The sequence below is a fragment of the Hyperolius riggenbachi genome, chromosome 8 (genome assembly GCF_040937935.1).
Source record: "Hyperolius riggenbachi isolate aHypRig1 chromosome 8, aHypRig1.pri, whole genome shotgun sequence".
Taxonomy (NCBI): Eukaryota; Metazoa; Chordata; class Amphibia; order Anura; family Hyperoliidae; genus Hyperolius; species Hyperolius riggenbachi.
The window spans coordinates 44,996,194-45,024,075 of record NC_090653.1 but is presented as its reverse complement, the minus strand read 5'-3'; the positions used below and the strand labels follow the sequence as shown (position 1 = coordinate 45,024,075).

The window sequence follows — 27,882 nt, the reverse complement described above, 5'->3', positions numbered from 1 at the left end:
CTTACAGCGACAGGCCGCACATGTTCAGTTACTCATAACTTTAGCCAAAGTCGCTTGCATAAAAGGGCCACCAGCGCGACCACGGAGTGGACCTAGAGGATGCCGGGTACCATGCGGGCTACGGTGGGCTGGAGGAAGCCCCAGGTAAGTACAGATTTGGGGGGGGAGGGGGGTTACCACTGTTCAGGGTCCGCATTTTCCTTCTGTGTATGTAGCGGATGGGCTGGAGATCCACATTAGCAAATAATGTCACGTGTGTAAGGAACACGACGAAGGCAGAGGACATGAACGTCACACTATAACAAGACATTTATTGTACAATAATAAACTTACATCACACCCTCTTGCCTGTATCAGGCTATATTATGAGATCTAACCTATCTCCTCCATGCAGCACCCCATGTGTCAGGCCGCACCTGGTCAGCTGGGATTGGTGCTGAGATTGGTGCTGAGATTGGTGCTGGGATTAATGCTGGGATTGGTGGTGGGATTAGTGGTGGGATTGGTGGTGGGGGCCGGCGGGGCTACACTGAAGTAATCCTCTGTATAGCTGACCTGGGCCCTCTTGTCTTTGTGAGAACCCTTCACACTGTTGTGGACGGCTGCAGAAAAACAGATCATCTGGTTAGACTTAATTCAGGAAATAAAGGAAATTGAATATTTGTATAATTGTCACAAAGTACTTTTGAAACAAGCCTAAGGTTAGTTTTCGGCACCCAATGCTAACCTTGACTACAAGGATCATTCCTTCCCCTCTTTCTGTCCCGCCCCCTCCACTCTAAATGTCTAGAGAGTGGGTGGTTACATGCACAGCGCCATTCACGCCGTGCAAGCCCAACTTGCGTCATTATGCTGACGTGTTCAGGGTGCATTGAAATGCGGATGGCCATTGGTTCAGATCGCTGCCAAGAGGCGGAGCTCACAAGAAGCCCTGGAAGTGCCCATCCCCCGTGAGAAGCATAAGAATGGTTGTTTGCTCTAGCAGTGTGTGCACATTTGGCCTCAGGAGAATTTAAGTCAGTGCAAAACGGCCGTCAGGCCATGCACCCAACGCCACACTTCTGAACCCAGAGCCATCAATAACGATAAGTACTCATTTTGCAAATATTGCTTGTATGCTTATGCTGTGATGCACATGCACTTTATGGCAAAATAAATTCACTTAATAGTGCCGGATACATTGGCCTCAATTCACTAAGCTTATCTCCTGTCTTTAATAACTTTTCTAGAGTGATCACCATGGTGACGAGGCATGTCGAATTCAGGAAACATTTAACTCAGGCAAACCTTAACGTAAACTTAAAGTTAACTCTTCTGTCTTTAAAGAGAATCTGTATTGTTAAAATCACACAAAAGTAAACATACCAGTGCGTTAGGGGACATCTCCTATTACCCTCTGTCACAATTTCGCCGCTCCCCGCCGCATTTAAAGTGGTTAAAAACAGTTTTAAAAAGTTTGTTTATAAACAAACAAAATGGCCACCAAAACAGGAAGTAGGTTGATGTACAGTATATCCACACATAGAAAATACATCCATACACAAGCAGGCTGTATACAGCATTCCTTTTGAATCTCAAGAGATCATTTGTGTGTTTCTTTCCCCCTGCATCTCTCATGCACTGAAGTTTCAGGCTGCTCTTTTCTTCCTGCAAACAGCCTTGCCCTTGTCTATAATTCCTCACTATGTGAAAGCCCAGCCAGCTCAGAGGACGATTTATCCAGCTTGTAAAAGATAAGAGAGAAGAGAGAAGCTGCTCTAATCTAAATAACACACAGGCAGTGTGCAGAGAGGGGCCAGGAGGGGGGAGATGCATCACAGAACCACAACACTGAAGAACTTGGCAGCCTTCCAGACACAGGCTGACAAGTCTGACAAGGGAAAGATACATTGATTTATTACAGAGACTGTGATAGCAGAAAGTGCTGCAGTAAGCCAGAACACATTAGAATAGCTTTTGGAACTTGTAGGATGATAAAAAACAGGATGAAATTTTTGTTACGGAGTCTCTTTAAGTTAACTCTTCAATCCTTAAAATAACTCCAGAGTTAAAATGCTGTTTATTAACTGCGTGTGAAAATAACTACAGAGGAGGTAAATTAACTACAGAGGAGGTAACTTAAGGAATGAAAAGATAAGATAACTCTCTCACTGTGTGGAGGTACCGTATATACTCGCAAGCAAGCCGACCCGCATATTAGCCGACCCCCCAACTTTTGTCTGAAAAACCAGGAAAAAATGATTGACCCTCATATAAGCCGGGGGTAGGAATGCTGGCCGCATGATCCCCCCCAGTGTGTCACAGTATAGTGCCCAGTATGGGAAGGTAGTGCCTCAGTATAGCTAGTATCGTGCCCAGGATAGCTAGTATCGTGCCCAGGATAGCTAGTATAGTGACCAGGATAGCAGGTATAGTGCCCAGGATAGCAGGTATAGTGCCCAGGATAGCAGGTATCGTGCCCAGGATAGCTAGTATAGTGCCCAGGATAGCTGGTATAGTGCCCAGGATAGCTAGTATAGTGACCAGGATAGCAGGTATAGTGCCCAGGATAGCTAGTATAGTGCCCAGGATAGCTAGTATAGTGCCCAGGATAGCTGGTATAGTGCCCAGGATAGCTGGTATAGTGCCCAGGATAGCTGGTATAGTGCCCAGGATCGCTGGTATAGTGTCCAGGATAGCTGGTATAGTGCCCAGGATCGCTGGTATAGTGCCCAGGATAGCTGGTATAGTGCCCAGGATAGCTAGTATAGTGACCAGGATAGCAGGTATAGTGCCCAGGATAGCTAGTATAGTGCCCAGGATAGCTAGTATAGTGACCAGGATAGCTAGTATAGTGACCAGGATAGCAGGTATAGTGCCCAGGATAGCTGGTATAGTGCCCAGGATAGCTGGTATAGTGACCAGGATAGCTGGTATAGTGCCCAGGATAGCTAGTATAGTGCCCAGGATAGCTAGTATAGTGCCCAGGATAGCTAGTATAGTGCCCAGGATAGCTAGTATCGTGCCCAGGATAGCTAGTATCGTGCCCAGGATAGCTAGTATCGTGCCCAGGATAGCTAGTATCGTGCCCAGGATAGCTAGTATCGTGCCCAGGATAGCTAGTATCGTGCCCAGGATAGCTTGTAAAGTGCCCAGGTTAGAGAGTTTAGCACCCCCCGCCCTCTCCCACCCGCTCCCCCCGCGGCCATTACCTTAGCTCCGCGGCTTCCTATTCCCCTGTCCTGCTCTTCATTCACAGCAGCTCGCCCCACGGTGGCTGCTGCGTGATGACGGAGGAAGTGGCAGAGAGCGGCTTCCTGGTTACTATGGGAACTTCTCTCTGCACTTCCTCCGTCATCACGCAGCAGCCACCGTGGGGCGAGCTGCTGTGAATGAAGAGCAGGACAGGGGAATAGGAAGCCGCGGAGCTAAGGTAATAGCAGCGGCCGCGGGGGGAGCGGGTGGGAGAGGGCGGGGGACGACCCTCAGGCACATCACTCGCAAGCAAGCCGACCCCTCAACTTTTGACCCACTTTTTGTGGGTCAAAAATTCGGCTTGCTTGCGAGTATATACGGTAAGTTTTCTCTTGCTTTATTATCTCCAGCATGACCTTAGTGAATTGAGGCCATTGTTCTTGCTACATTGGTTTAAATATTGCGTACAGTTTGGATCGGTTAATGGTGTGCAATGATTAAAAACAAACTATCTTTTCATTCGATCTGAATGATTGTTCACCAACAATTGCACCGTCGGTGAAATGCGCTCTCAGCACTCACCCAACTGTCCCCAGACGGATTTCTCAATAGCAGCATCCAGCATGGGCTGCTTCCGTGCAATGCTGACACTCAGCAGAACATCTTCAATCGTCGTGTTGTCAAGCTGGTGATACACAAAAAGGAACAACGTGAAGATCAGAGGATGTAGAGAGCAAAACAGATTACTGAGAAATGATAACACCCTATGGACGGACCCACCTGCTCTGCTACATCACACCACAAGACTGAAAGTGTACCTGAGACCCCCCCCAAAAAAGTTTTATACATATCTGGGGCTTCCTCCAGCCCCTTGCGCAAGGATCGCTCCTACGCCGCAGTCCTAGGCTGCCTGCAGCTCCGGTATCGGGTCCCGTTAGTTCAGCCAGTCGCATTCAGTCTGCGCAAGAGAAGTGCGCCCTCTACCTATCTCTCCGGTGGCCGCCGGAGTCTGATACGTAGAGGGCGCACAATCAGGAGGGCGCAGTCAGAGTCGGAGCAATTTTGAGTACCTGGAGCCAGAGGTTTTATAAACTGAGGAGTCGGATGATTTTTGTATTGACTCCACAGCCCTGCAGCAGTGTAGCGTCTGTATATACGAGATGTATGGAAGATGTATCATAATAGGACTAGCTTGGGAGTGGAAATTATAGTACTGCTTTAACCTCCCTGGCGGTATGATCATTTCCGGATTTTAGGGTCTTTTTAAAACGTTTCAGACCCTAAAACCAGGAAAAGCTCATGCCGGCCGAGTCTCTGCAGCAGCCCCTGCTCTCACTCTCCTCCCTGGACTCCAGCGCTGCAATTTTACCTTCGTCCTCCGGGTGGCATTGTAATTCTGAGGTGAGATCAATGACGGCGATCTCACCAGAGCCATTCAGAGCCTAGGACAGGAAGGAGAATGGCTGCCGGTGTCTGGATCCTCCAGGAGGTGAGTAAAAACGCCCGTTGCTGCGTAGACCTCCCGGCAGCTAGCCTGAGCTACACTTGGGAGGTTAAATAAATATTTTATCAGCATGGAAAATGACAAACAGTAGAATCTTTGCTATAGTAAATTCTTATATAGTAAAACTAGCTATCATACACTCAGTCCACAAGGTCCCAGCAAATGCTTCTGCATAAATATACATTGTACGACCAATCTTGATATAGAAAACTACTTGGCCAGGTCCCTTGGCTTCAATTCATAAAAGCAGTGCGATAAAAAAATCTGGGAGGAAAAATACCGCACTCTGTATTTTCCGGTCTGTGCGCTAATTCATAAAGATTTTCCCAACTGCCTTTGAAGGTCGGTAAATTACCGCAGCCCATTGAGCGGTAGAGCAGTGTGGCATATCTCTCTTTTGCCCTGCACAGAGGGCTCTCTGCACAGATAACTCACACAGACTTTCCCTGCACAGATGACTCACACAGACGGCTCTCTGCACAGATGACTCACACAGACGGCTCTCTGCACAGATGACTCACACAGACGGCTCTCTGCACAGATGACTCACACAGACGGCTCTCTGCACAGATGACTCACACAGACGGCTCTCTGCACAGATGACTCACACAGACGGCTCTCTGCACAGATGACTCACACAGACGGCTCTCTGCACAGATGACTCACACAGGCGGCTCTCTGCACAGATGACTCACACAAACGGCTCTCTGCACAGATGACTCACACAGACGGCTCTCTGCACAGATGACTCACACAGACGGCTCTCTGCACAGATGACTCACACAGACGGCTCTCTGCACAGATGACTCACACAGACGGCTCTCTGCACAGATGACTCACACAGACGGCTCTCTGCACACATGACTCACACAGACGGCTCTCTGCACACATGACTCACACAGGCGGCTCTCTGCACACATGACTCACACAGACGGCTCTCTGCACAGATGACTCACACAGACGGCTCTCTGCACAGATGACTCACACACACAGCTCTCTGCACAGATGACTCAGACGGCTCTCTGCACAGATGACTCAGACGGCTCTCTGCACAAATGACTCAGACGGCTCTCTGCACAAATGACTCAGACGGCTCTCTGCACAAATGACTCACACAGACGGCTCTCTGCACAGATGACTCACACAGACGGCTCTCTGCACAGATGACTCACACACACAGCTCTCTGCACAGATGACTCAGACGGCTCTCTGCACAGATGACTCAGACGGCTCTCTGCACAGATGACTCACACAGACGGCTCTCTACACAGATGACTCACACAGACGGCTCTCTACACAGATGACTCACACAGACTTCGGCTCCCTGCTCAGACTTTCGGCTCCCTGCACTTTGCATTGTTAACACTAGAGGTGTCGGTAACTTGTTAAAGGGAAGGTTCACACTGCACATAAAAAAAACTGCACTCACCTGGGGCTTCTTCCAGCTCCTGGCAGTCGATCGGTGCCCTCGTAGCAGCTCCTCTCCCTCCCGGCGTCCAGCGGTGAAGAAGCCGATCTCGCCAGGTCGGCTTCCGTGCGCTCCACGGCGGGGGGTCACGTGGTGTAGGGACGTCATCGGGTCTCTGCTGCGCCTGCGCAGGAGAGACCCGATGACGTCACGTACACCACGTGACTCGCGCCGTGGAACGCACATGACGCCGACCCGGAAGCTGACCTGGCGAGGTCGGCTTCTTCACCGCTGGACGCCGGGAGGGAGAGGAGCTGCTACGAGGGCATCGATCGACTGCCAGGAGCTGGAAGAAGCCCCAGGTGAGTGCAGTTTGTCTTTTTTATGTGCAGCGCGGATCTTCCCTTTAAGACCTCACAAGAGGTGTCGGTAACTATTGCCAGGTTTACCGCTTGCTTTATGAATTGACATTTGCTGACAATTTACTGACATGTGTTGGAGGTAACTACAGCCAAGTCGTAAATTTTCCTCACTGCTCGGTAATTGCAGTTTTTCATGCGGTAACAGCCTTTATGAATTGACACATTGCTAAGTGTTCGGGAAAGTCTTCTGTTTTCAGCATTACCGCATGCAGTAATGCTTTATGAATTGAGGCCCTTGAAGTTTACTATAAGTGGATTTAACTGTATAGCATCTTTTTATTTCTGATCAAGGAGGTCAGCTTGAAATGAAAAAGAAAAAATAGGAAAAACAAATATGATAAGGGTACAGGCAAACAGAGGCGCCACAAGGCTCAAAGTCGATAAAAAAATTAAAAAAAATCGGGGGAGGCCGAGGTGGATTTCTCTCCTCCGCTTTTGCTTTGTATTAGACCTGCATGAGTTCTATGCTTCGTTCGTAACCTGAGGAAGCCGGATATGCCTGCGAAACGCGTTGCACTTTATGAAGTATGTAAATAAATATTTGGTTGAACTCTATCAACAGTTTATTGTGTCTATCTGGAAGAGGGCTCGACCAAAAGTACCACAGTTGGTCTCAAATAAACCTATCGTACATGAAAAGTGAAGTATCATAAAAGGTACATAGGAGATTTACTGTGTCAAAAAATGAGGGCCAGGAGCTGTATAGGTGGTCAGTGGTTTAGTATAAATACTTAGGGGTGAGGGTCTTTGCTGATCCCCCCCACTGGTATGTTCATGCAGTGGGGTGTAGCTTTCCATCCCTGGTATCACCTCATAAGACCTATAAAACAGTCCTGTTACCTCTAAATGAATTGTGTTACCTATACAAGTCACACACTGTGGCTATGCTGAGTGCGAATTGCCCTAATGTTTGGGCGTTAGCGTTCAACACACAGATCTGTATGATAGGCAGCCACACCTAAAGAGGCCCCATAGGGGTCAAAAAGATAGGTAATAGACCTTCACAGAAGGGAACTGGGGTATACGATTTACAGTGGGTGCATAAATGCATTAATATATACAGTGCTCTCAACAATTGTTTCACCCTTTTACAGGGCGTCGTCAGGATAAAATAGTGCACAACATAATAAATACAGTAAAAGCTGTCCCCACACCGAGTGTCAAAGTTTCCCCCAGCAACAGCCCAAGTCAAAGCTGAGCTGAGCTTTATTATGTTGTGCACTATTTTCTCCTGACGACGCCCTGTAAAAGGGTGAAACAATTGTTGAGAGCACTGTATATATTAATGCACTTATGCACCCACTGTAAATCGTATACCCCAGTTCCCTTCTGTGAAGGTCTATTACCTATCTTTTTGACCCCTATGGGGCCTCTTTAAGTGTGGTTGCCTCTCATACAGATCTGTGTGTTGAACGCTAACGCCCAAACATTAGGGCAATTCGCACTCAGCATAGCCGCAGTGTGTGACTTGTATAGGTAACACAATTTATTTAGAGGTAACAGGACTGTTTTATAGGTCTTATGAGGTGATACCAGGGATGAGATAGCTACACCCCACTGCATGAACATACCAGTGTGTGTGTGTGTGGGGGGGGGGGGGGATCAGCAAAGACCCTCACCCCTAAGTATTTATACTAAACCACTGACCACCTGTACAGCTCCTGGCCCTCATTTATTGACACAGTAAATCTCCTATGTACCTTTGTGATACTTCACTTTGCATGTAGGATAGGTTTATTTGAGACCAACTCTGGTACTTTTGGTCGAGCCCTGTGGGCAACATGCAACTGATTAGAGATTACCAGTACCCTTATTCGGTAGTGTGACAGTTCTATCTGGAAGAGGGAAATCCACCTCAGCCTCCCCCGATTTTTTAACTTTTAATCGACAAGTCCACCCTTGATGGGAGGGGTTTTGCCCTTTTTACCGCTTTTCAGAGCGACTTTTTAACCCTGACTGGGGACAGGTCTAATCTCCCCACCTGCCTTTACAGTGGTGGCTTGGAAGGTAACCCTGGTTTGTGAGTATTAATTTCATATACTTACTTTGTCGCACCCATATTACCAGTACATACTACACTATATTGGGCTCTCTTTGTCTCTTTCTGTATTCCAAGTATGAAAGAGATTTCAAGGCAGATCAGTTCTCACCTCCTGTATGGCCTGATCTGCAGACTCCATCTTGTCAAAGGTGACAAAGGCACACCTGCAATAGCAAAACAGAGTTAGCATTATGTGTGGGGAGTAGCTGTAGGACATTCCCAGCCACCTCTACAGTGTTTGTCTCACTTTCGCTGCTCATCCATGGCCAGGTCGATAATTTTCCCAAATTTGGAGAAAGCGTCGGTGAGCATCTGTTTCTTCATGCCGACACCGTGAACGTAAACCGTGTTTCCTTTTCTGGGGGCTCGGCGGTCCGAGAAAGGATCTGACCCTGCAGAGCAGAAATGAATATGTTAAAGCAAAACTGGACTAAAAATAAATTAAGATAAATAACTGCATCTATCCTTCTACTCCTAAAAAGGATTTTTTTTAAACACCCCAGTTTAATTTTCTGTTTAAAATCTGAAAAAATAGTTTTTATGTTTTACTGTCTCACCTGAATGACACAGTCTTTCAGTGGCTGAAAGCTACAGTCTATGAAGTATTAACAAGTTTTTCTATTCCATGCACTTAGAAGCTATTCTTTGCCAGGCAAGAGTTTTATGGCTGTAATTAGCCATCAGTGAGAGTTAGCTATAGTTCAACTAGAAACATACCTGAATGTTTAACTCCTTCAGTTAGAAAAAAAAAAAAAAAAAAAATGAATGACACCGTACACACACACAGTTATGTCATGTGTCAGTACCATTTAGATACCACATCCTTATCTTAGGTTCAATTAGCGAGAGGGACACATAATTTGGGCATTAGCTATTGCCAAAGCCCAAATTACCCTTTTCTTTTTTACTCATGTGCGGCGCCTGGCTGAAACTCTGGGCACCCAAATCAGGCATGCAGCGATGTGCCGAGATCAGTTGTCTGTCTTACACATCTATACAAGTTTTGCCCACCCTACATCTCTGGCCTGGTCAACAACTCCACACCTGGCCACCCTCTCTGCTCCTTCAATGACTTCCTCCTAATCACACCACGCATTTAGCACTCCCATGCGTGACTAGACTAGAGCTGCCCCCATTGTAACGATTGTGGAACTTTCTCCGTGATCAGCGCACAACGCGTGCGCTGACACGGCGGAAATCCTCCACAAGCGTATATTTGCAGGCACCCAGCAAAAGGTGCTACGCACCTGTAGAGGGAAATTCCTGTTGGCAGATGGTGCTGGGGAGTGCAGAGGAACCAATCCTCTGTACCTCCACAAGTGCCAGACAGGAATTGTACGAAGCGCAGAACGCAATCGCAAGAGAGGCGATTGCGAATGAGATTGAGCAAAGGGACAGGTTGTATGTGTGTGCGCCAATCCAGTCGCCACCCCGCGACCGCGCACACACACAACAGCAGATACGAAATAGGAACGCGATCACGAGAGGTGCGATCGCCAGACGTGACACAAGGCAGATCAGAATAGAATACGAGGGTAGCAAAGGCACAGCAAATAATACAATAAGGAGATACGGAAAATAACAAACGCTAGCTAACCGCGAACACCGCACTCATTCGCAACAGTGCACGCGGTTATGCGCGCTCTCCACGTGATAAGCACAATAGAGACAAGCACGCCTAACTAACCATTAACAGACAAACATGAAACAGAGGACGCGAGCGCTTGCTTAACGGTTACCTCACCGAGCCTCCAGCAAGCGTAGCGGACAAGACAGACACACAAAAACAGGGACAAATGAGAGATAGGATCCACAGCACTAGCGAAAAGTGGCTAGCGTGATCCAGGTACAGAGTAGCAGAACAGAAGGATCCCCAGCGCTAGCGAAAAGTGGCTAGCGCGATCCCAGAAGACAGAACAGAAGGATCCCCAGCGCTAGCGAAAAGTGGCTAGCGTGATCCCAGGAGACAGAGCAGAAGGATCCACAGCGCTAGCGAAAAGTAGCTAGCGCGATCCCAGGAGACAGAACAGAAGAGATAGCTGGTAGCAACCGCTGCACCAGCTATACTCCAAGAACAGAGATCAGAACCATTTCCTGTCCACCACCGCTGGGACAGGACAATGGCAACAGGCAAGACAAGACAGAACAGGCAATACAGATAATACAACCTGACTGGGCTAGAAGGGGAGCCTAAAGCAACCCCCAGGAATTAACTATACTAGATAGCAATGGCTGACACTCCAGCAGTGTCCATCAGGAACAGACCATGGAAAGGAAATGACCAGCAAAGCCTTCTGGGAAACATAAAGCTCTTATAGTGCCAGTCATCAAAGAAGGCAGGTAGGGGATTTGCATAACGAATGTATGCAAATTCCCCAGCAAGAGAACAGACCAGAAACTTGCAATGGAAAGACAGGTCTCTGTTCCAGAGACCTGCAGCCCAAAGACTAGAGGAATAGACAAACAGCTGTCTGCCTGTGCAGCCAGCTGAGCGGATCATCACACCCATCCTGTAAAACTCTCTCTCAATGCCCATCGTGCTCGCCCCTTCTTCAATACCTTCAAACAAGCCCTCAAAACTCAACTCTTCAAGAATGCCTACCCCCAATCTTGCCGATGCCCTAGCTCTTTCTGCCGAAAACCTACCAATGCAGCCCCCCTCCTACCGTGTCACCATCCCCACCCTTTAGATTGTAAGCCTTTGGCATTGCCTCCCTGATTGTGTATCCGACCTGATTGTGCACACAGAATGTGAACTTGAATTACTGGGACTACTACTCCGTTGTATGATTTGGCATTTTGTGTATTACTGCTTATTACCTGTATTGTGTTGTCTGTCATTATTATTATTATCAAGGTCTGCAACCTTATTTATGTTCCAGGGCTGCATAATAGGTTGGCGCTATATAAAGCCAATAAATAATAATAATAATAATAATAATAATAATAATAATAATAGACAGGTTTATCTGCCTAAGCAGAGACAGAGAATTTAATTTAATCAGCAACTTTATGTGGAATAAAGACTTTTCACTGCGTGCTGTGCTAGAGTTCTGGTCCACTTTAATATGGAACACATCCTTCAGATTTCCCTACATGCACTGCTTCCCTTCTAAAGCTATGATAAGCCCTGCGCTGTCATCGTATTCAGCTGTCACTTACTTCTGAAGAAGCCTTCTCTATCCCGGTCTCGCTCCCTGTCTCGCTCTCGGTCGTTGCGGTCTCTCTCCCGGTCTCTGTCACGCTCCCGTTCTCTGCCACGCTCTCTGTCGAATGAATCTCTGTCTCTCTGTCGGGAATCTCTGTCACTCTCTCGATCTTCTGGTTCTCTTTCAGGGTCTCTCATACGCTCGCTGGAGCTGACAAAGCTGAGAGGAGAATTAAGAAGACAGTGAAGCAAAGCAGGTAGAGAATATGAAGGCATCCAGTATAACAATAGCAGTACGAAGATCAGTGATGGGGTGTACGAGAATGTGATAAACCAAAGTAATCAATCAGATTTCTTTGTCTTCAATTTAAAGCTGTCACAACAATGGAAGAGGACTTCTGATTGGTTGCTAGGACTCACAGCACCGCATGTATTGCACTTTGGTGTAAATACAAATAGACAAGTGTTAAAAGAAAAAATAAATAGTGTAGTCCATATATGAGCTGTTTGAAAAATTGGTTACAGGGTTAAATATTTACCTGATCCGTTATACTTCATACAGGCAGGTGATCGCTCCGCCCCACTCAGAACTGCAGCTGTGGAGGTTCTCTTTAAATCTCTGCCAAGGCTCTGGCCACCTCCACCTGCTTTGCTATGGCCCGCCCCCAGCTCAGCAGCCGCTGCCTAGTTGGTAAAAATATGAGGGAAGCCGCCGAGAGCCCAGTATAGTGTAGTATGAACTGTAAATTGGGTATGGGAGGTAAGTATAGGTAGGTTATACTCACAAACAAGGGTTACCGTCCAGGTAACCACTATGAAGGCAGGTGAGGAGATTAGACCTATCCCCACAAGTCGCTCTCTGTAGATCGGGAAAAAGGGAGAATTCCCCTCCACCAGGGGTGGAAACAACTGCAATAGTAGTACAGAGGCGCCAACAGGGTCAAAACAATATTTCTTTAAAATGGATAAAATGAAGTAGGTAGCTGTGGACTTACCCCTCCAAAACACTACTAATACTACGTACCGAACCGCATTGGTTATTTGCACCTATTTATTGCCTGAGGAAGTGGGATATACCCACAAAACGCGTTGCATCTTGTTCGAAGTATGTAATTAAACTGATTTTTGCTTAAAACGGCATTTTTTTGTGTCTGTTTTGGAGGGGCAAGTCCACCGCCACCTACTTCATTTTATCCATTTTAAAGAAATATTGTTTTGACCCTGTTGGCGCCTCTGTACTACTATTGCTGCCTTATTGGTGGCTGCTAAGCTGGGGGCAGGCTGCTGTAACTCAGGCTGATGATTCCAAAGAGCTTGCTCAGTCTTCCAGAACATGGCTGCGAACGCGCCCCCGAGGAAGGGGTGGAGCGTCACCTGTGTCCCAATTACATCGGATAAGGGGCTCGATTCACAAAGCGGTGCTAACCCAGTTAGTGACTTTAGGCGTGATAACCATTGCACCACGCTGGTGAAAAGCCAGTTTAGGCGTGATAAGTTTAGATAAATTTAGATCGCGCGCAAAGTCCCGCACGCAAAGCAGCGCCATTAAACTCTATGCGAAGTGCACCAGACTTTGCTAGCGCAAAACTTTTGATCAGCTGTGCACTGCGGTGCTAACCCAGTTGGTGCTTAAACTTATCACGCCTAAACTGAGTTTAGGCGTGATAAAGGACTTTTCACCAGCGTGCTAACTGTTAGCACCGCTTTGTGAATCAAGCCCAAGGTCTTTTCTACTTCAAGCACTCTTTAATGAGGAGCTGTCGGCCATACTATCACAGAAAATAACCCACATATACAAATAGATAAATACTTGCTCTACTTACATAACATATGTATTGCACTGTCCACATTTTGATTTTTCCACAGTAAAAAATAAAATAAAAAAAAAAAACAAAAAAAAATCCTTTTTAGCATTTCCCATTTTAAGTGTGGCTATTCTGAAGCCAATCCTGATGTCATTTCCTCCCTTACTCTCCTCTGCCTGATTTGCCCACCCTTCACTATAGAAGGAGCAATGTCTCAGCATGAGAAATATTGGCCAATCAGAGAGGAACAGAGGTGTGGGAGGGGAAAACAGGAGGGAAAGAGGCTTCAGCCAATCAGGCTGCATTAGTTAAGTCTGAGGGGAAATAGAGAGGCAAAAAAGGACAACCCAGCATGTGTACCAAATAAGAGTCAGGTAAACTGGGGAATGATCATTTATCAACAAGAAAAGTAATAGTGATTTTAACTTTTGGATTGTCTGGATATCGTCCTTATTACTTGTTTACCATAAAAATTAAGAAATGATTTTTGATTTTATGCCTGACAGTTACACTTCATCAGCTAAAAAATGAAAAATCAGCTTTACTCACCTCCCACGCTGACCGCTCCACTCTCCGCCGCCGTCCCGGGCTCCCCGCTGTCAACGTGGCCATGATTGACAGTGGCGCTTCATGAAGGTGCAGTAAGGACGACCTCGAGGTCGGTCTCTGCACTGTGTGGGGAGCCCGGGACGGCGGAGCGGTCAGTGTGGGACAGTCGGCTGCAAGGGGCTGGAGAAAGCCCCAGGTGAGTAAAGCTCATTTTTCATTGTTTAGCTGATGATTCCTTTAAGGAGTTGGAAGCAGCAGATAAAGTGATGAATAGGACACATCAGTGTCAGCCATACCTCTCATACAGAGACTTCCTCTGATTCCTCCTTGATGCCTGATGAGGAAGAAAAAAAACAACTTTAATTGCAATTATTGTCCCACAGCAGCCAATCATCTCCCAGCTGCCATTTCCTATAAGCAGACATCAGTAAGAGGAATATGATAGGATTGGCAGCTATGAGGTAATTCCACCATCTTCAGTCAGCATTCAGCCGCATTACCTCAGCCTGATCCTCCTCTGTGGAGACACTCCGCTGGAAGGGCTGGAACGTTGGAGCCGGGCCTTTATCAGGGTCCTAGAAATAAGAAAGCCACATTACAGCATACATATTCCATGCGGCCCACATTCAGTGAGGTTTCGTTTGCACTATTGAGCTGATTCACAAAGCAGCAGTATGCTGTAACACATGGGGCTTGATTCTCTAAGACAAATAGCATGCCTTATCAGAGTTAACACACCTTATCATAGTTAGCTCACCTTTTCAAATTTAGCAAGCCTTATCAAAGTTAGCACACCTTATCAAAGTTAGCGTGCCTTATCAGAGTAGCATAGCGAGCGCTACAAACTTCTGCCTGCTAATTGGCAATGATGAGAGCTCCACTCGTCCTGCCCTGAGCCCCTGCGGGTCCAATCACTTTATAGGACATTATCCCTGCACTTTGATTGGCCCAATAAGCTGTCTGTCACTTGACAGGAAACTTGACAGGCAGCCTATTGGGCCAATCAAAGTGCGGGGATAATGTCCTTTAACCACTTAAGGACTGCAGTCATAAAACCCCTTAAGGACCAGAGCCTTTTTTTCCATTCGGACCACTGCAGCTTTCACGGTTTATTGCTCAGTCATACAACCTACCACCTAAATGAATTTTACCTCCTTTTCTTGTCACTAATACAGCTTTCTTTCGGTGCTATTTGATTGCTGCTGCGAGTTTTACTTTTTATTATATTCATCAAAAAAGACATGAATTTTGTCAAAAAAATGACTTTTTTAACTTTCTGTGCTGACATTTTTCAAATTAAGTAAAATTTCCTATACATTTGAGCGCGAAAGTTATTCTGCTACATGTCTTTGATAAAAAAAAAACCATTCAGTGTATATTTATTGGATTGGGTAAAAGTTATAGCGTTTACAAACTATGGTGCCAAAAGTGAATTTTCCTATTTTCAAGCATCTCTGACTTTTCTGCGCACCTGTCAGGTTTCATGAGGGGCTAAAATTCCAGGATAGTACAAATCCCCCCCAAATGACCCCATTTTGGAAAGAAGACATCCCAAAGTATTCAGTGAGAGGCATGGTGAGTTCATAGAAGATTTTATTTTTTGTCACAAGTTAGCGGAAAATGACACTTTGTAACAAAAAAAAAAAAAAAAAAAAAGTTTCCATTTCTTCTAACTTGCGACAAAAAAAAAATGAAATCTGCCACGGACTCACTATGCTACTCTCTGAATACCTTGAAGTGACTACTTTCCAAAATGGGGTCATTTGTGGGGTGTGTTCACTGTCCTGGCATTTTGGGGGGTGCCTAATTGTAAGCACCCCTGTAAAGCCTAAAGATGCTCATTGGACTTTGGGCCCCTTAGCGCAGTTAGGCTGCAAAAAAGTGCCACACATGTGGTATTGCCGTACTCAGGAGAAGTAGTATAATGTGTTTTGGGGTGTATTTTTACACATACCCATGCTGGGTGGGAGAAATATCTCCGTAAATGACAATTGTTTTATTTTTTTTACACACAATTGTCAATTTATAGAGATATTTCTCCCACTCAGCATGGGTATGTGGAAAAATACACCCCAAAACACATTATACTACTTCTCCTGAGTACGGCGATACCACATGTGTGGCACTTTTTTGCACCCTAACTGCGCTAAGGGGCCCAAAGTCCAATGAGTACCTTTAGGATTTCACAGGTCATTTTGAGAAATTTCGTTTCAAGACTGCTCCTCACGGTTTAGGGCCCCTAAAATGCCAGGACAGTATAGGAATCCCACAAATTACCCCATTTTAGAAAGAAGACACCCCAAGGTATTCCATTAGGAGGATGGTGAGTTCATAGAAGATTTTTTTTTTTTGTCACAAGTTAGCGGAAATTGATTTGAATTGTTTTTTTTCACAAAGTGTCATTTTCTGCTAACTTGTGACAAAAATAAAATCTTCTATGAACTCACCATACTCCTAACGGAATACCTTGGGGTGTCTTCTTTCTAAAATGGGGTCATTTGTGGGGTTCCTATACTGCCCTGGCATTTTAGGGGCCCTAAACCGTGAGGAGTAGTCTTGAAACCAAATGTCGCAAAATGACCTGTGAAATCCTAAAGGTACTCATTGGACTTTGGGCCCCTTAGCGCACTTAGGGTGCAAAAAAGTGCCACACATGTGGTACCGCCGTACTCAGGAGAAGTAGTATAATGTGTTTTGGGGTGTATTTTTACACATACAGATGCTAGGTGGGAGAAATATCTCTGTAAATGACAATTATTTGATTTTTTTACACACAATTGTCTATTTACAGAGAGATTTCTCCCACCCAGCATGGGTATGTATAAAAATACACCTCAAAACACATTATACTACTTCTTCTGAGTACGGCGATACCACGTGTGACACTTTTTTGCAACCTAGGTGCGCTAAGGGGCCTAACGTCCTATTCACAGGTCATTTTGAGGCATTTGGATTCTAGACTACTCCTCACGGTTTAGGGCCCCTAAAATGCCAGGGCAGTATAGGAACCTCACAAGTGACCCCATTTTAGAAAGAAGACACCCCAAGGTATTCCGTTAGGGGTATGGTGAGTTCATAGAAGATTTTTTTTTTTGTCACAAGTTAGCGGAAAATGACACTTTGTGAAAAAAAAAACAATACATATCAATTTCCGCTAACTTGTGACAAAAAATAAAATCTTCTATGAACTCACCATACTCCTAACGGAATACCTTGGGGTGTCTTCTTTCTAGAATGGGGTCATTTGTGGGGTTCCAATACTGCCCTGGCATTTTAGGGGCCCTAAACCGTGAGGAGTAGTCTTGAACCCAAATGTCTCAAAATGACCTGTGAAATCCTAAAGGTACTCATTGGACTTTGGGCCCCTTAGCACAGTTAGGCTGCAAAAAAGTGTCACACGTGGTATCGCCGTACTCAGAAGAAGTAGTATAATGTGTTTTGTGGTGTATTTTTACATATAACCATGCTGGGTGGGAGAAATATCTCTGTAAATGACACATTTTTGATTTTTTTTTACACACAATTGTCCATTTACAGAGAGATTTCTCCCAATCAGCATGGGTATGTGTAAAAATACACCACAAAACACATTATACTACTTCTCCTGAGTATGGCGATACTACATGTGTGACACTTTTTTGCAGCCTAGGTGCGCTAAGGGGCCCAACGTCCTATTCACAGGTCATTTTGAGGCATTTGTTTTCTAGACTACTCCCTACGGTTTAGGGCCCCTAAAATGCCAGGGCAGTATAGGAACCCCACAAGTGACCCCATTTTAGAAAGACGACACCCCAAGGTATTCCGTTAGGGGTATGGTGAGTTCATAGAAGATTTTATTTTTTGTCACAAGTTAGTGAAAAATGACACTTTGTGAAAAAAACAATAAAAATCCAATTTCCGCTAACTTTTGACAAAAAATAAAATCTTCTATGAACTCATCATACACCTAACAGAATACCTTGGGGTGTCTTCTTTCTAAAATGGGGTCACTTGTGGGGTTCCTATACTGCCCTGGCATTTTACGGGCCCAAAACTGTGAGTAGTCTGGAAACCAAATTTCTCAAAATGACTGTTCAGGGGTATAAGCATCTGCAAATTTTGATGACAGGTGGTCTATGAGGGGGCAAATTTTGTGGAAACGGTCATAAGCAGGGTGGCCTCTTAGATGACAGGATGAATTGGGCCTGATCTGATGGATAGGAGTGCTAGGGGGGTGACAGGAGGTGATTGATGGGTGTCTCAGGGGGCGGTTAGAGGGGAAAATAGATGCAATCAATGCACTGGGGAGGTGATCGGAAAGGGGTCTGAGGGGGATCTGAGGGTTTGGCCGAGTGATCAGGGCCCACACGGGGCAAATTAGGGCCTGATCTGATGGGTAGGTGTGTTAGGGGGTGACAGGAGGTGATTTATGGGTGTCTCAAGGTGTGATTAGAGGGGGGAAATAGATGCAAGCAATGCACTAGCGAGGTGATCAGGGCTGGGGTCTGAGGGCGTTCTGAGGTGTGGGCGGGTGATTGGGTGCCCGCAAGGGGCAGATTAGGGTCTAATCTGATGGGTAACAGTGACAGGTGGTGATAGGGGGTGATTGATGGGTAATTAGTGGGTGTTTAGAGGAGAGAAGAGATGTAAACACTGCACTTGGGAGGTGATCTGATGTCGGATCTGCGGGCGATCTATTGGTGTGGGTGGGTGATCAGATTGCCCGCAAGGGGCAGGTTAGGGGCTGATTGATGGGTGGCAGTGACAGGGGGTGATTGATGGGTGGCAGTGACAGGGGGTGATTGATGGGTGATTGACAGGTGATCAGTGGGTTATTACAGGGAATAACAGATGTAAATATTGCACTGGCAAATTGATAAGGGGGGGGTCTGAGGGCAATCTGAGCGTGTGGGCGGGTGATTGGGTGCCCGCAAGGGGCAGATTAGGGTCTAATCTGATGGGTAACAGTGACAGGTGGTGATAGGGGGTGATTGATGGGTAATTAGTGGGTGTTTAGAGGAGAGAATAGATGTAAACGATGGATTTGGGAGGTGATCTGATGTCGGATCTGCGGGCGATCTATTGGTGTGGGTGGGTGATCAGATTGCCCGCAAGGGGCAGGTTAGGGGCTGATTGATGGGTGGCAGTGACAGGGGGTGATTGATGGGTGGCAGTGACAGGGGGTGATTGACAGGTGATCAGTGGGTTAGTACAGGGAAGAACGGATGTAAATAATGCACTGGCGAATCGATAAGGGGGGGGGGTTGAGGGCAATCTGAGCGTGTGGGCGGGCGATTGGGTGCCCGCAAGGGTCTAATCTGATGGGTAACAGTGACAGGTGGTGATAGGGGGTGATTGATGGGTGATTGATGGGTAATTAGTGGGTGTTTAGAGGAGAGAATAGATGTAAACGATGGATTTGGGAGGTGATCTGATGTCGGATCTGCGGGCGATTTATTGGTGTGGGTGGGTGATCAGATTGCCCGCAAGGGGCAGGTTAGGGGCTGATTGATGGGTGGCAGTGACAGGGGGTGATTGATGGGTGGCAGTGACAGGGGGTGATTGACAGGTGATCAGTGGGTTATTACAGGGAAGAACGGATGTAAATAATGCACTGGCGAATCGATAAGGGGGGGGGGGTTGAGGGCAATCTGAGCGTGTGGGCGGGCGATTGGGTGCCCGCAAGGGTCTAATCTGATGGGTAACAGTGACAGGTGGTGATAGGGGGTGATTGATGGGTGATTGATGGGTAATTAGTGGGTGTTTAGAGGAGAGAATAGATGTAAACGATGGATTTGGGAGGTGATCTGATGTCGGATCTGCGGGCGATCTATTGGTGTGGGTGGGTGATCAGATTGCCCGCAAGGGGCAGGTTAGGGGCTGATTGATGGGTGGCAGTGACAGGGGGTGATTGACGGGTGATTGACGGGTGATTGATGGGTGATTGACGGGTGATTGACGGGTGATCAGGGGGGATAGATGCATACAGTACACAGGGGGGGGAGGGTCTGGGGGGGTCTGGGGAGAATCTGAGGGGTGGGGGGGGTGATCAGGAGGGAGCAGGGGGCAGTTTAGGGACTAAAAAAAAAAAATAGCGTTGACAGATAGTGACAGGGAGTGATGGATGGGTGATTAGGGGGGTGATTGTGTGCAAATGGTGGTCTGGGGGGTGGGCAGGGGGGGGTCTGAGGGGTACTGTGGGCGATCAGGGGGCAGGGGGGGGGCAGATCAGTGTGTTTGGGTGCAGACTAGGGTGGCTGCAGCCTGCCCTGGTGGTCCCTCGGACACTGGGACCACCAGGGCAGGAGGCAGCCTGTATAATACACTTTGTAAACATTACAAAGCGTATTATACGCTTCCTATCCGGGGATCGTCGGGTTAACAACCCGCCGGCGCTTCCGATTGGCCGGCGGGTTGACGTCGCGGGTGGGCGGAGCCTATTGCCGGTGGATGCGCGCGCATCCCAGCGCGCGATCCCCGGCCAGAGAGTGCCCCAGGACCTGACGCCAATCTGCGTTACGTGGTCCTGGGGCTGCCACTTTGCCGCCGCCAATATGAAGTAGGCGGTCGGCAAGTGGTTAAAGTGATTGGACCTGCAGGGGCTTAGGGCAGGACAAGTGGAGCTCTCATCATTGCCAATTAGCAGGCATAAGTTCATAGCGCTCGCTATGCTACTCTGATAAGGCGTGCTAACTGATAAAGCGTGCTATTTGTCTTAGTGAATCAAGCCCATGGAGTTGCGCACACCACACATGCATTACACGTTATGCATCTGCAGCCTTACCGCTAAAAACTTTATGTCTGATAAAGGGATCAAAGCAGCTTTTTTTTCTGTAGTTTGTCCTGGTTTCTAATAGCTGTAGGAGCTGCCTCTCCCTCCTCTCTCCCTTATTTATCCACGAGAAGCTGTGAATGTTATCAAGTCTGACTTCTCTAAACTATTTGAAGTACCGTGTCCTATCGCCATACTTTTTGCCGTAGACCCTTAAAGGGAAGGTCCAAGCAAAAAAAAAAAAATGAGTTTCACTTACCTGGGGCTTCTACCAGCCCCATGTAGCCATCCTGTGCCCTCGTAGTCACTCACTGATGCTCCAGTCCCCCGCTGGCAGCTTTCTGACCTCGGAGGTCAGGGCCGCATTGCATACATTTTTACGCATTCCAGCTAGTGCAGGAACAAAAATGTATGCGTTGCACCACTAACGCGTAAAAATGTATATGTTAATGTTCCTGCACTAGCGGGAATGCGTAAAAATGTACGCAATGCGGCCCTGACCTCCGAGGTCAGAAAGCTGCCAGCGGGGGACTGGAGCAGCAGTGAGTGACTATGAGGGCACAGGATGGCTACATGGGGCTGGTAGAAGCCCCAGGTAAGTGAAACTCATTTTTTTTTTTTGCTTGGATCTTACCTTTAACAAGCATGCAGATCAGATGTTTCTGACAGAAGCCTAACTGTATTACCCCCATGCTTGTTTCAGGTGTGTGTGATCCAGATACTACTGTAACCAGAGAAATCAGCAGGATGCCAGGCAGCTGGTATTGTTTAAAAGGAAATAAATATGGCAGCCTCCATATCACTCTCACTTCAGGTGTGCTTTAAGGCGGGAAAATGGTTTCCATTTGAATCCACAACCAGCTGAAAATGTAGAAAACCGACAATAAGCAGCTCTTCTTTCCAGCTGTTCTCTGTTAGGAGTACTGTTGCTGATCCAAGAGCAAATGGCGAGCACTTTGGAAGACTTTGGAGGACTGTGAAATTTCATAAAATCTGGGACCCGTGGAGATCGTTTATTGGCCCTTTATAGTAGTGAATTGCTCGACTAGTAACATCTTTAGCTTCCAGGGAGCTTTATTCTCTCCTTTCCTTTCTCGCTCTCACTTCACTCCTTTTAACTTTCCTTTCCCCTTTCTTGCTCTACTTTTCTGACTTTCTCTTCACTTTTACTTCTAACTGCTCCTGGTCTTGGACAACCAAACATTACGTAATGTTGTATGTGTGATGCCATTGGCTAGTATAATCGAGACCAATTGGAGCTGTCTGCTGTTAAATAAGACCTTCATTTATTTATTTTTTATGCAAAAAGTTTGTCTTTAAATTGGAAAATTCTAAAAAAAAAAAAAAAAAAAAAAAAAAAAAAAAAAAAAAAAGTATTGTTGCTGGGAGGCTCTCTGGAAAATCCCTCTACAGTGTTAAAGAGAACCCGAGGTGGGTTTTAAGAATCCTATTAGCACACATAGGCTGGGTCTGCATAAAATGCCCAGCCTCTGTTGCTATACTGTCTCCTCCAGCCCCCCCCCCCCCCCCTGCGCTCTGCTGTCCCCCATAAATCAAACCGCCGTGCTAGCAACATCGCAGCGTGTCGCTAGCAGGCTGTTTACATGTAAACTGTCACTCTCCGCCGTTCCCCCGCCTCTTCTATAGCACCGCTCCCCGCTTCCCTCCAATCAGCTTACAGAGGCAGGGGGGGAAGGGACGCAGGCGGGGAGCGTCGCTATAGAGGAGGCGGGGGAGCGGCATAGAGTGACAGTAACCATGTAAACAGCCTGCTAGCTAGCACAGCGGTTTGATTTATGGGGGACAGCAGAGCGCAGGGGGAGGAGGGGGGGCTGAGAAGGAACAGTATAGTAACAGAGGCTGGTGATTATATGCAGAACCAGCCTCTGTGTGCCTAAAGGGTTCTTAAAACCCACCTTAGGTTCTCTTTACGTATCTACCTTATTTTTTTAATTACAGGGTTGCTTAAAAAAAAAAATATACAGGATCAGCCTCATGCTGTCATCTCATTAATAACACATTATAATCCACCACTTATTTAGCCCATCTGGCAGTCCACGTGTACACGATTCCCACTAAATCTGCAGCCTGCCAGTCTGACAACTTAAGTAAGGCCTGGAACCCACTAGCAGCTATTTTCTAAGCACTTGGGATTTGAAAAGCTCTAGCTAATGTAATGCTATGGGTGTGATCCCACTTAAGAGATGTGATATTCTAAAAATCCCCCATAGCATTGCATTAGTAAGAGCTTTACAAATCACAAGTGCTTAGTGGGTTCCAGGCCTAAAGCAATGAAACTGTTGCTAATCCTGACCTTAAGCTTGCCCTCTAGAGTCCGGGAGCGTTTAAAGCCGCTGTTCTTGGTGCCGGATTTAATGGCGCTTATAGCTCCAGACTTCACCAGCATCTTGGCCTGTTCAGTAGCCGTAGCTGTGTCCATGGCAGGCTGGTCAGACAGCGCTGGGGGAAGAGACAGAGGACATCAGAAGTGACAGTCAGAGAGTTACAAGAAGGAAAAGCAAACCAACAATGATATCTAACTCACATCTCTTGATCCCAGCCTGGCTTGTCTGGTTGGTGGATGTCTGTTTCTTCAGAGCAAGCAACGCTTTTTTCTGAAATATAAATTTGGCATATAAAGTATAAAGCAATGCATAGTTCAATAGTACAGAAACAGTCAGGCAAGTTATGATCAAAAGCAAAGCTATAAAGACTTTTATATTGCCTTTGGATACAAGCATCTATAGACTTCTATATCCAGGGAGCAGGATGTATATATTATTATATTGCACTATAAACTCTAAACACATACGTTTTCTAAAATGCAAACTTAGGACCCCCAATAATCAACTTCTTGTGGGCCGCATCCTCTAGCCCCTTTAACCTATTTTAGTTCCTGGACGTAGAAACTACGTCCAGGAACCATGCGCGCTCCTGCGGATCACGCACGCTCCCGTCCCGCGGTTCGTTAGCCAGGCAATCAGTGAATCGGGCTATGGTGCCCGATCACTGATTCCTCTCCCCCGCTGAAAAAGCGACAGCTTCTCTCGGAAGCTTAGCTTTTTCTGGCTGTTGCCTCCCCCATGCGTCTCTCTCTAAGCGTGTTACGCTTAGAGTGACGTCATGTAAACAAACTCATGGCCGCCATCTTGTGGACAAAAAGTAAAACTACAACTAAAAGTAAAGAAAATAAAACTCAAGACACATTTACATTATAAAACTATTGTTTACATCCCACCCTCCCAAAAATACCCAAATAAAATGTTTAATATAAAAAAAAAAAAAAAAAAAAAAAACCATTACAATAAAAAAAAAAAAAAAACATGTAAATATTTACCTAAGGGTCTAAAATTTTTAAATATCAATATATTTTTTTTTTATTTTAAACTTGTAAATAGTGATAGATGCAAAACGGAAAAAAATGCACCTTTCACCTTTCAAGTGAAAATGACGGAACGCGAATGGGATAAGGACCAAAGGCTTTTTTTCTTCTTTCACTTCCTGATCACTGTGATTGGCTCACAGTGATCAGGAGCCAAAGAAAATGGCTAACTGATGCACGGAATCCACTGTCTTTAGACAGTGGAGATCTGTGCAGGTGGGGGCGTGCTATTGTGTCCCAAGCTCAGGAGTCACTGGAGGTAAAACTACACCACATCAGGCTTAGGCAGCCACAAGTGCAGTGTAGTTTGAACTATTGGCAGTCCCGAAACGGTTTTTAAAGTGGCCATACATTGCTTGATGTATGGCCAGATCGGCATTAGATACAGTAAATCCCGTTCTGAACGAATCTGATCAGAGAGTAATCTATTACCTGCCCAGTGATTAATTAGTATTGCTGGTACCAAAAATTTATAAAATATGTACAGAAATTTTTATGAAGTTAGATAACCTCACCAACCCAAACTCATTGAACCCACATGGTTCAACTTTACAATGCTATAGTTGTTCTGAGGGTTTTGAAGCTACTTTATAAGGGCATTATACTGTTTATGTAAAGCCTGGGTCTTTATAAGTCATAAATGCAAAAATCAATACAGACTAAACTTAACCACCTTACAACCGCCTAATGCGGATCGGATTAGAAGAAAAAAACGTTAATTTTATTGTACAGCGCTGCGATCTACCGCAGCACTGAACTGGGGACAGCCCTGTCGCTTAGCTGTCCCCTGGAGTGGCAACAGAAAGGATCGCTCTCATAGGCTGATGCCTATGTGAAACGATCACGCTGATTGGACCTTGTGGAATGGGTGGTAGGGCGGAAGGAAAAAGAAAATACACGTTTTTATTAATAAAAACAAACAAACAATAAAATTAATTAAAAAAAATGTCACATCAGCGATCAGAGCCCACCAACAGAAAACTCTGTTGGTGGGCAGAAAAGGAAGGAAGATCTATTTGTGTGTGGAGTATGGCCCTGCAGCGAGCTGTTACAGCTGCAGTGGTCTAAATTTTAAAAAATATAGCCTAGTCACTAGGGGGGTGTAAGCCTGTGGTCCTTAATTGGTTAAACTAATTACTGAATAATTAGCACTTTGATACCACCTGCCATATCATTGCTATGCTAACAAGCAGTTCCAATGACTATGTCAGAGATACCATTCATACCTTTTTTGATTGAACTAGTGTATAAGAATTCTATCAACATTAGCTCTGTGGTGTCCCCTCCTGCAAGTGTCACTCCAGGCATCTTCCTGGTTTGTCTATGCCTAAAACCGTTGTTGCATGAGCGCGCGCATACACATAATCCAACTTCACAAACCTTCTTCTTCAGCTTGGCATACTTCCGTTGCAGCGACTCCTCTTCCTCCGTCAAGCTGGCCGGCAGCAAAACCATGATGCCAGGAGCTGGCAGATGCCTAAGAATAAATGATGGTTGTAAATACATTTACATACACAATGTCATTAAAGGATACCTTAGTTGTGGCAAATTTTAAAAACGTGGGGAGCAGGAATGTGCTGCAAAAAGCCGTTATGCCCATTGCTAAAGTCCGCCCAAAGCTACTTCCGGGCCGGCCAGGTCAGTAAGTAGTGCGCAGGCACTGTCTGTCTTTAAACATGCGCCCATGGCTGGCTCATGTGCACTATGTAGTCGTGATGTTGTGTGCATGTGCAGAGCACTTGCGGGTGTGCGATCAAGCACACATGTCGCCTAGCAGCACTTGCGCACTACTCACCGACCTGGCCGACCCAGAAGTAGATTCAGGGGCCCTTTACAACATAATGAAGGAGAGGGGCGGATGAGAACAGGTGGAGCAGTGGGAATGAGGAGTGCTTCCTACATATGCCTACTCCCCCTGGTTTTAAAGTTTTACCAGCGAAATGGTATCCTTTAGGAAATCTAAAGCGAGAGGAATATGGATGGTGCAGGATACAATTCTTTTTGGGACAATTTGATTAACGCAAATCACCCAAAGTGAGAACAGGCCCATAGGTTATTGTTGCACTAGCACTTTAAAAAGAGAAAATCGCCGGCAAAACGCTCTAGTGTGAATGGGGCCTAAAGAAGCTTTATCAGCGCGTTTCGTCCGCTTTGTGCTGTGCCTGTACCATTTTTGAGGCGATTTTGCCTCTACTCTAACCTCTGGCAGTTCTTGGTCTTTCTTACCAATTAGACTTACTTACTAAATTGACCCAGAATATGCGTGTAGATCAGGTGACTATTAGTTAGGGAAACTGGAGTTACAGATGAAAAAGCGACTTAAGATTTATAGCTAAATGCAATTGTAAATGATATACAGCACCTCATTTTAATGTTAAAATGAAGTTACTCAGATGATAGCACAGACCCTGTACCTAAGGACTACTACTGCAAACATATTGTAACATTTAAAATACATACTGTAAATATAAAATGTCCTATGTTGCTGTCACATACATTTTAAGGATCCAACATTTTGGATCCTAAACATCTCCCAAGCATACCTTCCAACTTTTGAGATGAGAAAGAGGGACACTTAAGTCATACCCTTGCCACACCCCTAGTCACGAATACCATAAAGATGTCATAAGAAAAATATGCTGTTTTACAACTCAAACCACACCGGTCCTTTCTATCATGGGTCATTTTCCTTCATAATAAAATTTGAAATTGAGAAATATATCAATTTAAAGGAATACTGTAGGGGGGTCGGGGGAAAATGAGTTGAACTTACCTGGGGCTTCTAATGGTCCCCCGCAGACATCCTTTGCCCGCGCAGCCACTAACCGATGCTCCAGCCCCACCTCCAGGTCACTTCTGGAATTTAAGACTTTAAAGTCTGAAAACCACTGCACCTGTGTTGCCGTGTCCACGCTTCCCCTGATGTCACCAGGAGCGTACTGCACAGGCACAGACCATACTGTGCCTCCGCAGTACGCTCCTGGTGACATCAGCGGGAGCGTAGACACGGCAACACAGGCGCAGTGGTTTTCAGACTTAAGTCTGAAATTCCAGAAGTGAACCGGAGGCGGGGCTGGACTGGAGCATCTGCGGGGGACCATTATACGTCCTGGGTAAGTTCAACTCATTTTCCCCTGACCCCTCTACAGTATTCCTTTAAAGGATGAGAATAAAGTTTAGAGTCAAGAAAACACATTTTCAGTAAAAAAAAAAAAAAACACATATATTTACATAGAAAGAGGGACAAAGTTTCGAAAGAGGGACAAATGAGGAATAAAGAGGGACAGGGCTCTCAAAGAGGGACAGTTGGAAGCTATGCTCCCAAGTATGCATCTTTCCAAATCAGCTGTTCAAACTTACTATCCCATATTCCCCTCTGTCCTAACCAGTCACTTCTGTGTAACCAGAGTCTCACTTATCCTGCCTATGTGTATCTTCATTCATCCACCCGCCTTACTACAGAGTTCAGGCAGCCACATATAATTGCTGGTGCAGGAATACATCCACTCCTACCTCCCTGCACGGATATTAATGCTTTCGGGCCAGTAACAGAACCTTATCACAGTTGTACACAAGACTTCAGCACTGTTTACCTGTCTGTAAAGCTGGTCGCGCTTTTTAGACGTCACCGCTAAAGAAAACCATTGACCAACCAGCGCCCACCAGTGACACTTTGTCGCTCTGCCTTCTGCTCCAGG

At 46.1% G+C, this 27,882-nt stretch overlaps 1 protein-coding gene across 2 annotated transcripts; it reads right to left on the bottom strand.

The window, feature by feature from the left end:
- Positions 1-291: 291 nt before the first annotated feature.
- NELFE (negative elongation factor complex member E) lies at positions 292-27,882 on the bottom strand. 2 transcript variants are annotated; one of them, XM_068250352.1, is made up of 11 exons: positions 27,778-27,882; positions 25,565-25,661; positions 23,348-23,417; positions 23,117-23,262; positions 14,552-14,626; positions 14,348-14,385; positions 11,712-11,917; positions 8,797-8,941; positions 8,659-8,713; positions 3,757-3,859; positions 292-602 (listed from the first exon to the last, which is right to left on the bottom strand). In XM_068250352.1, exons 2-11 carry the CDS (start codon positions 25,637-25,639, stop codon positions 421-423), a joined length of 1,095 nt encoding a protein of 364 aa, XP_068106453.1. In that variant the 5' UTR covers positions 25,640-25,661; positions 27,778-27,882; the 3' UTR covers positions 292-420. The 2 variants fall into 2 exon arrangements, with proteins under 2 accessions (XP_068106453.1, XP_068106454.1); XM_068250353.1 differs by lacking the exon at positions 27,778-27,882 and adding an exon at positions 27,698-27,770.

Coding starts and splice junctions, on each gene's coding strand:
- NELFE (XM_068250352.1), bottom strand. CDS start 25,639: ATGGTTTTGCTGCCGGCCAGCTTGACGGAGGAAGAGGAGTCGCTGCAA. Junction 14,627..23,116: donor CTCTAGAGGGCAAGCTTAAG/GTCAGGATTAGC, acceptor TCTTATTTCTAG/GACCCTGATAAAGGCCCGGC. Junction 14,386..14,551: donor CAGAGGAGGATCAGGCTGAG/GTAATGCGGCTG, acceptor CTTCCTCATCAG/GCATCAAGGAGGAATCAGAG.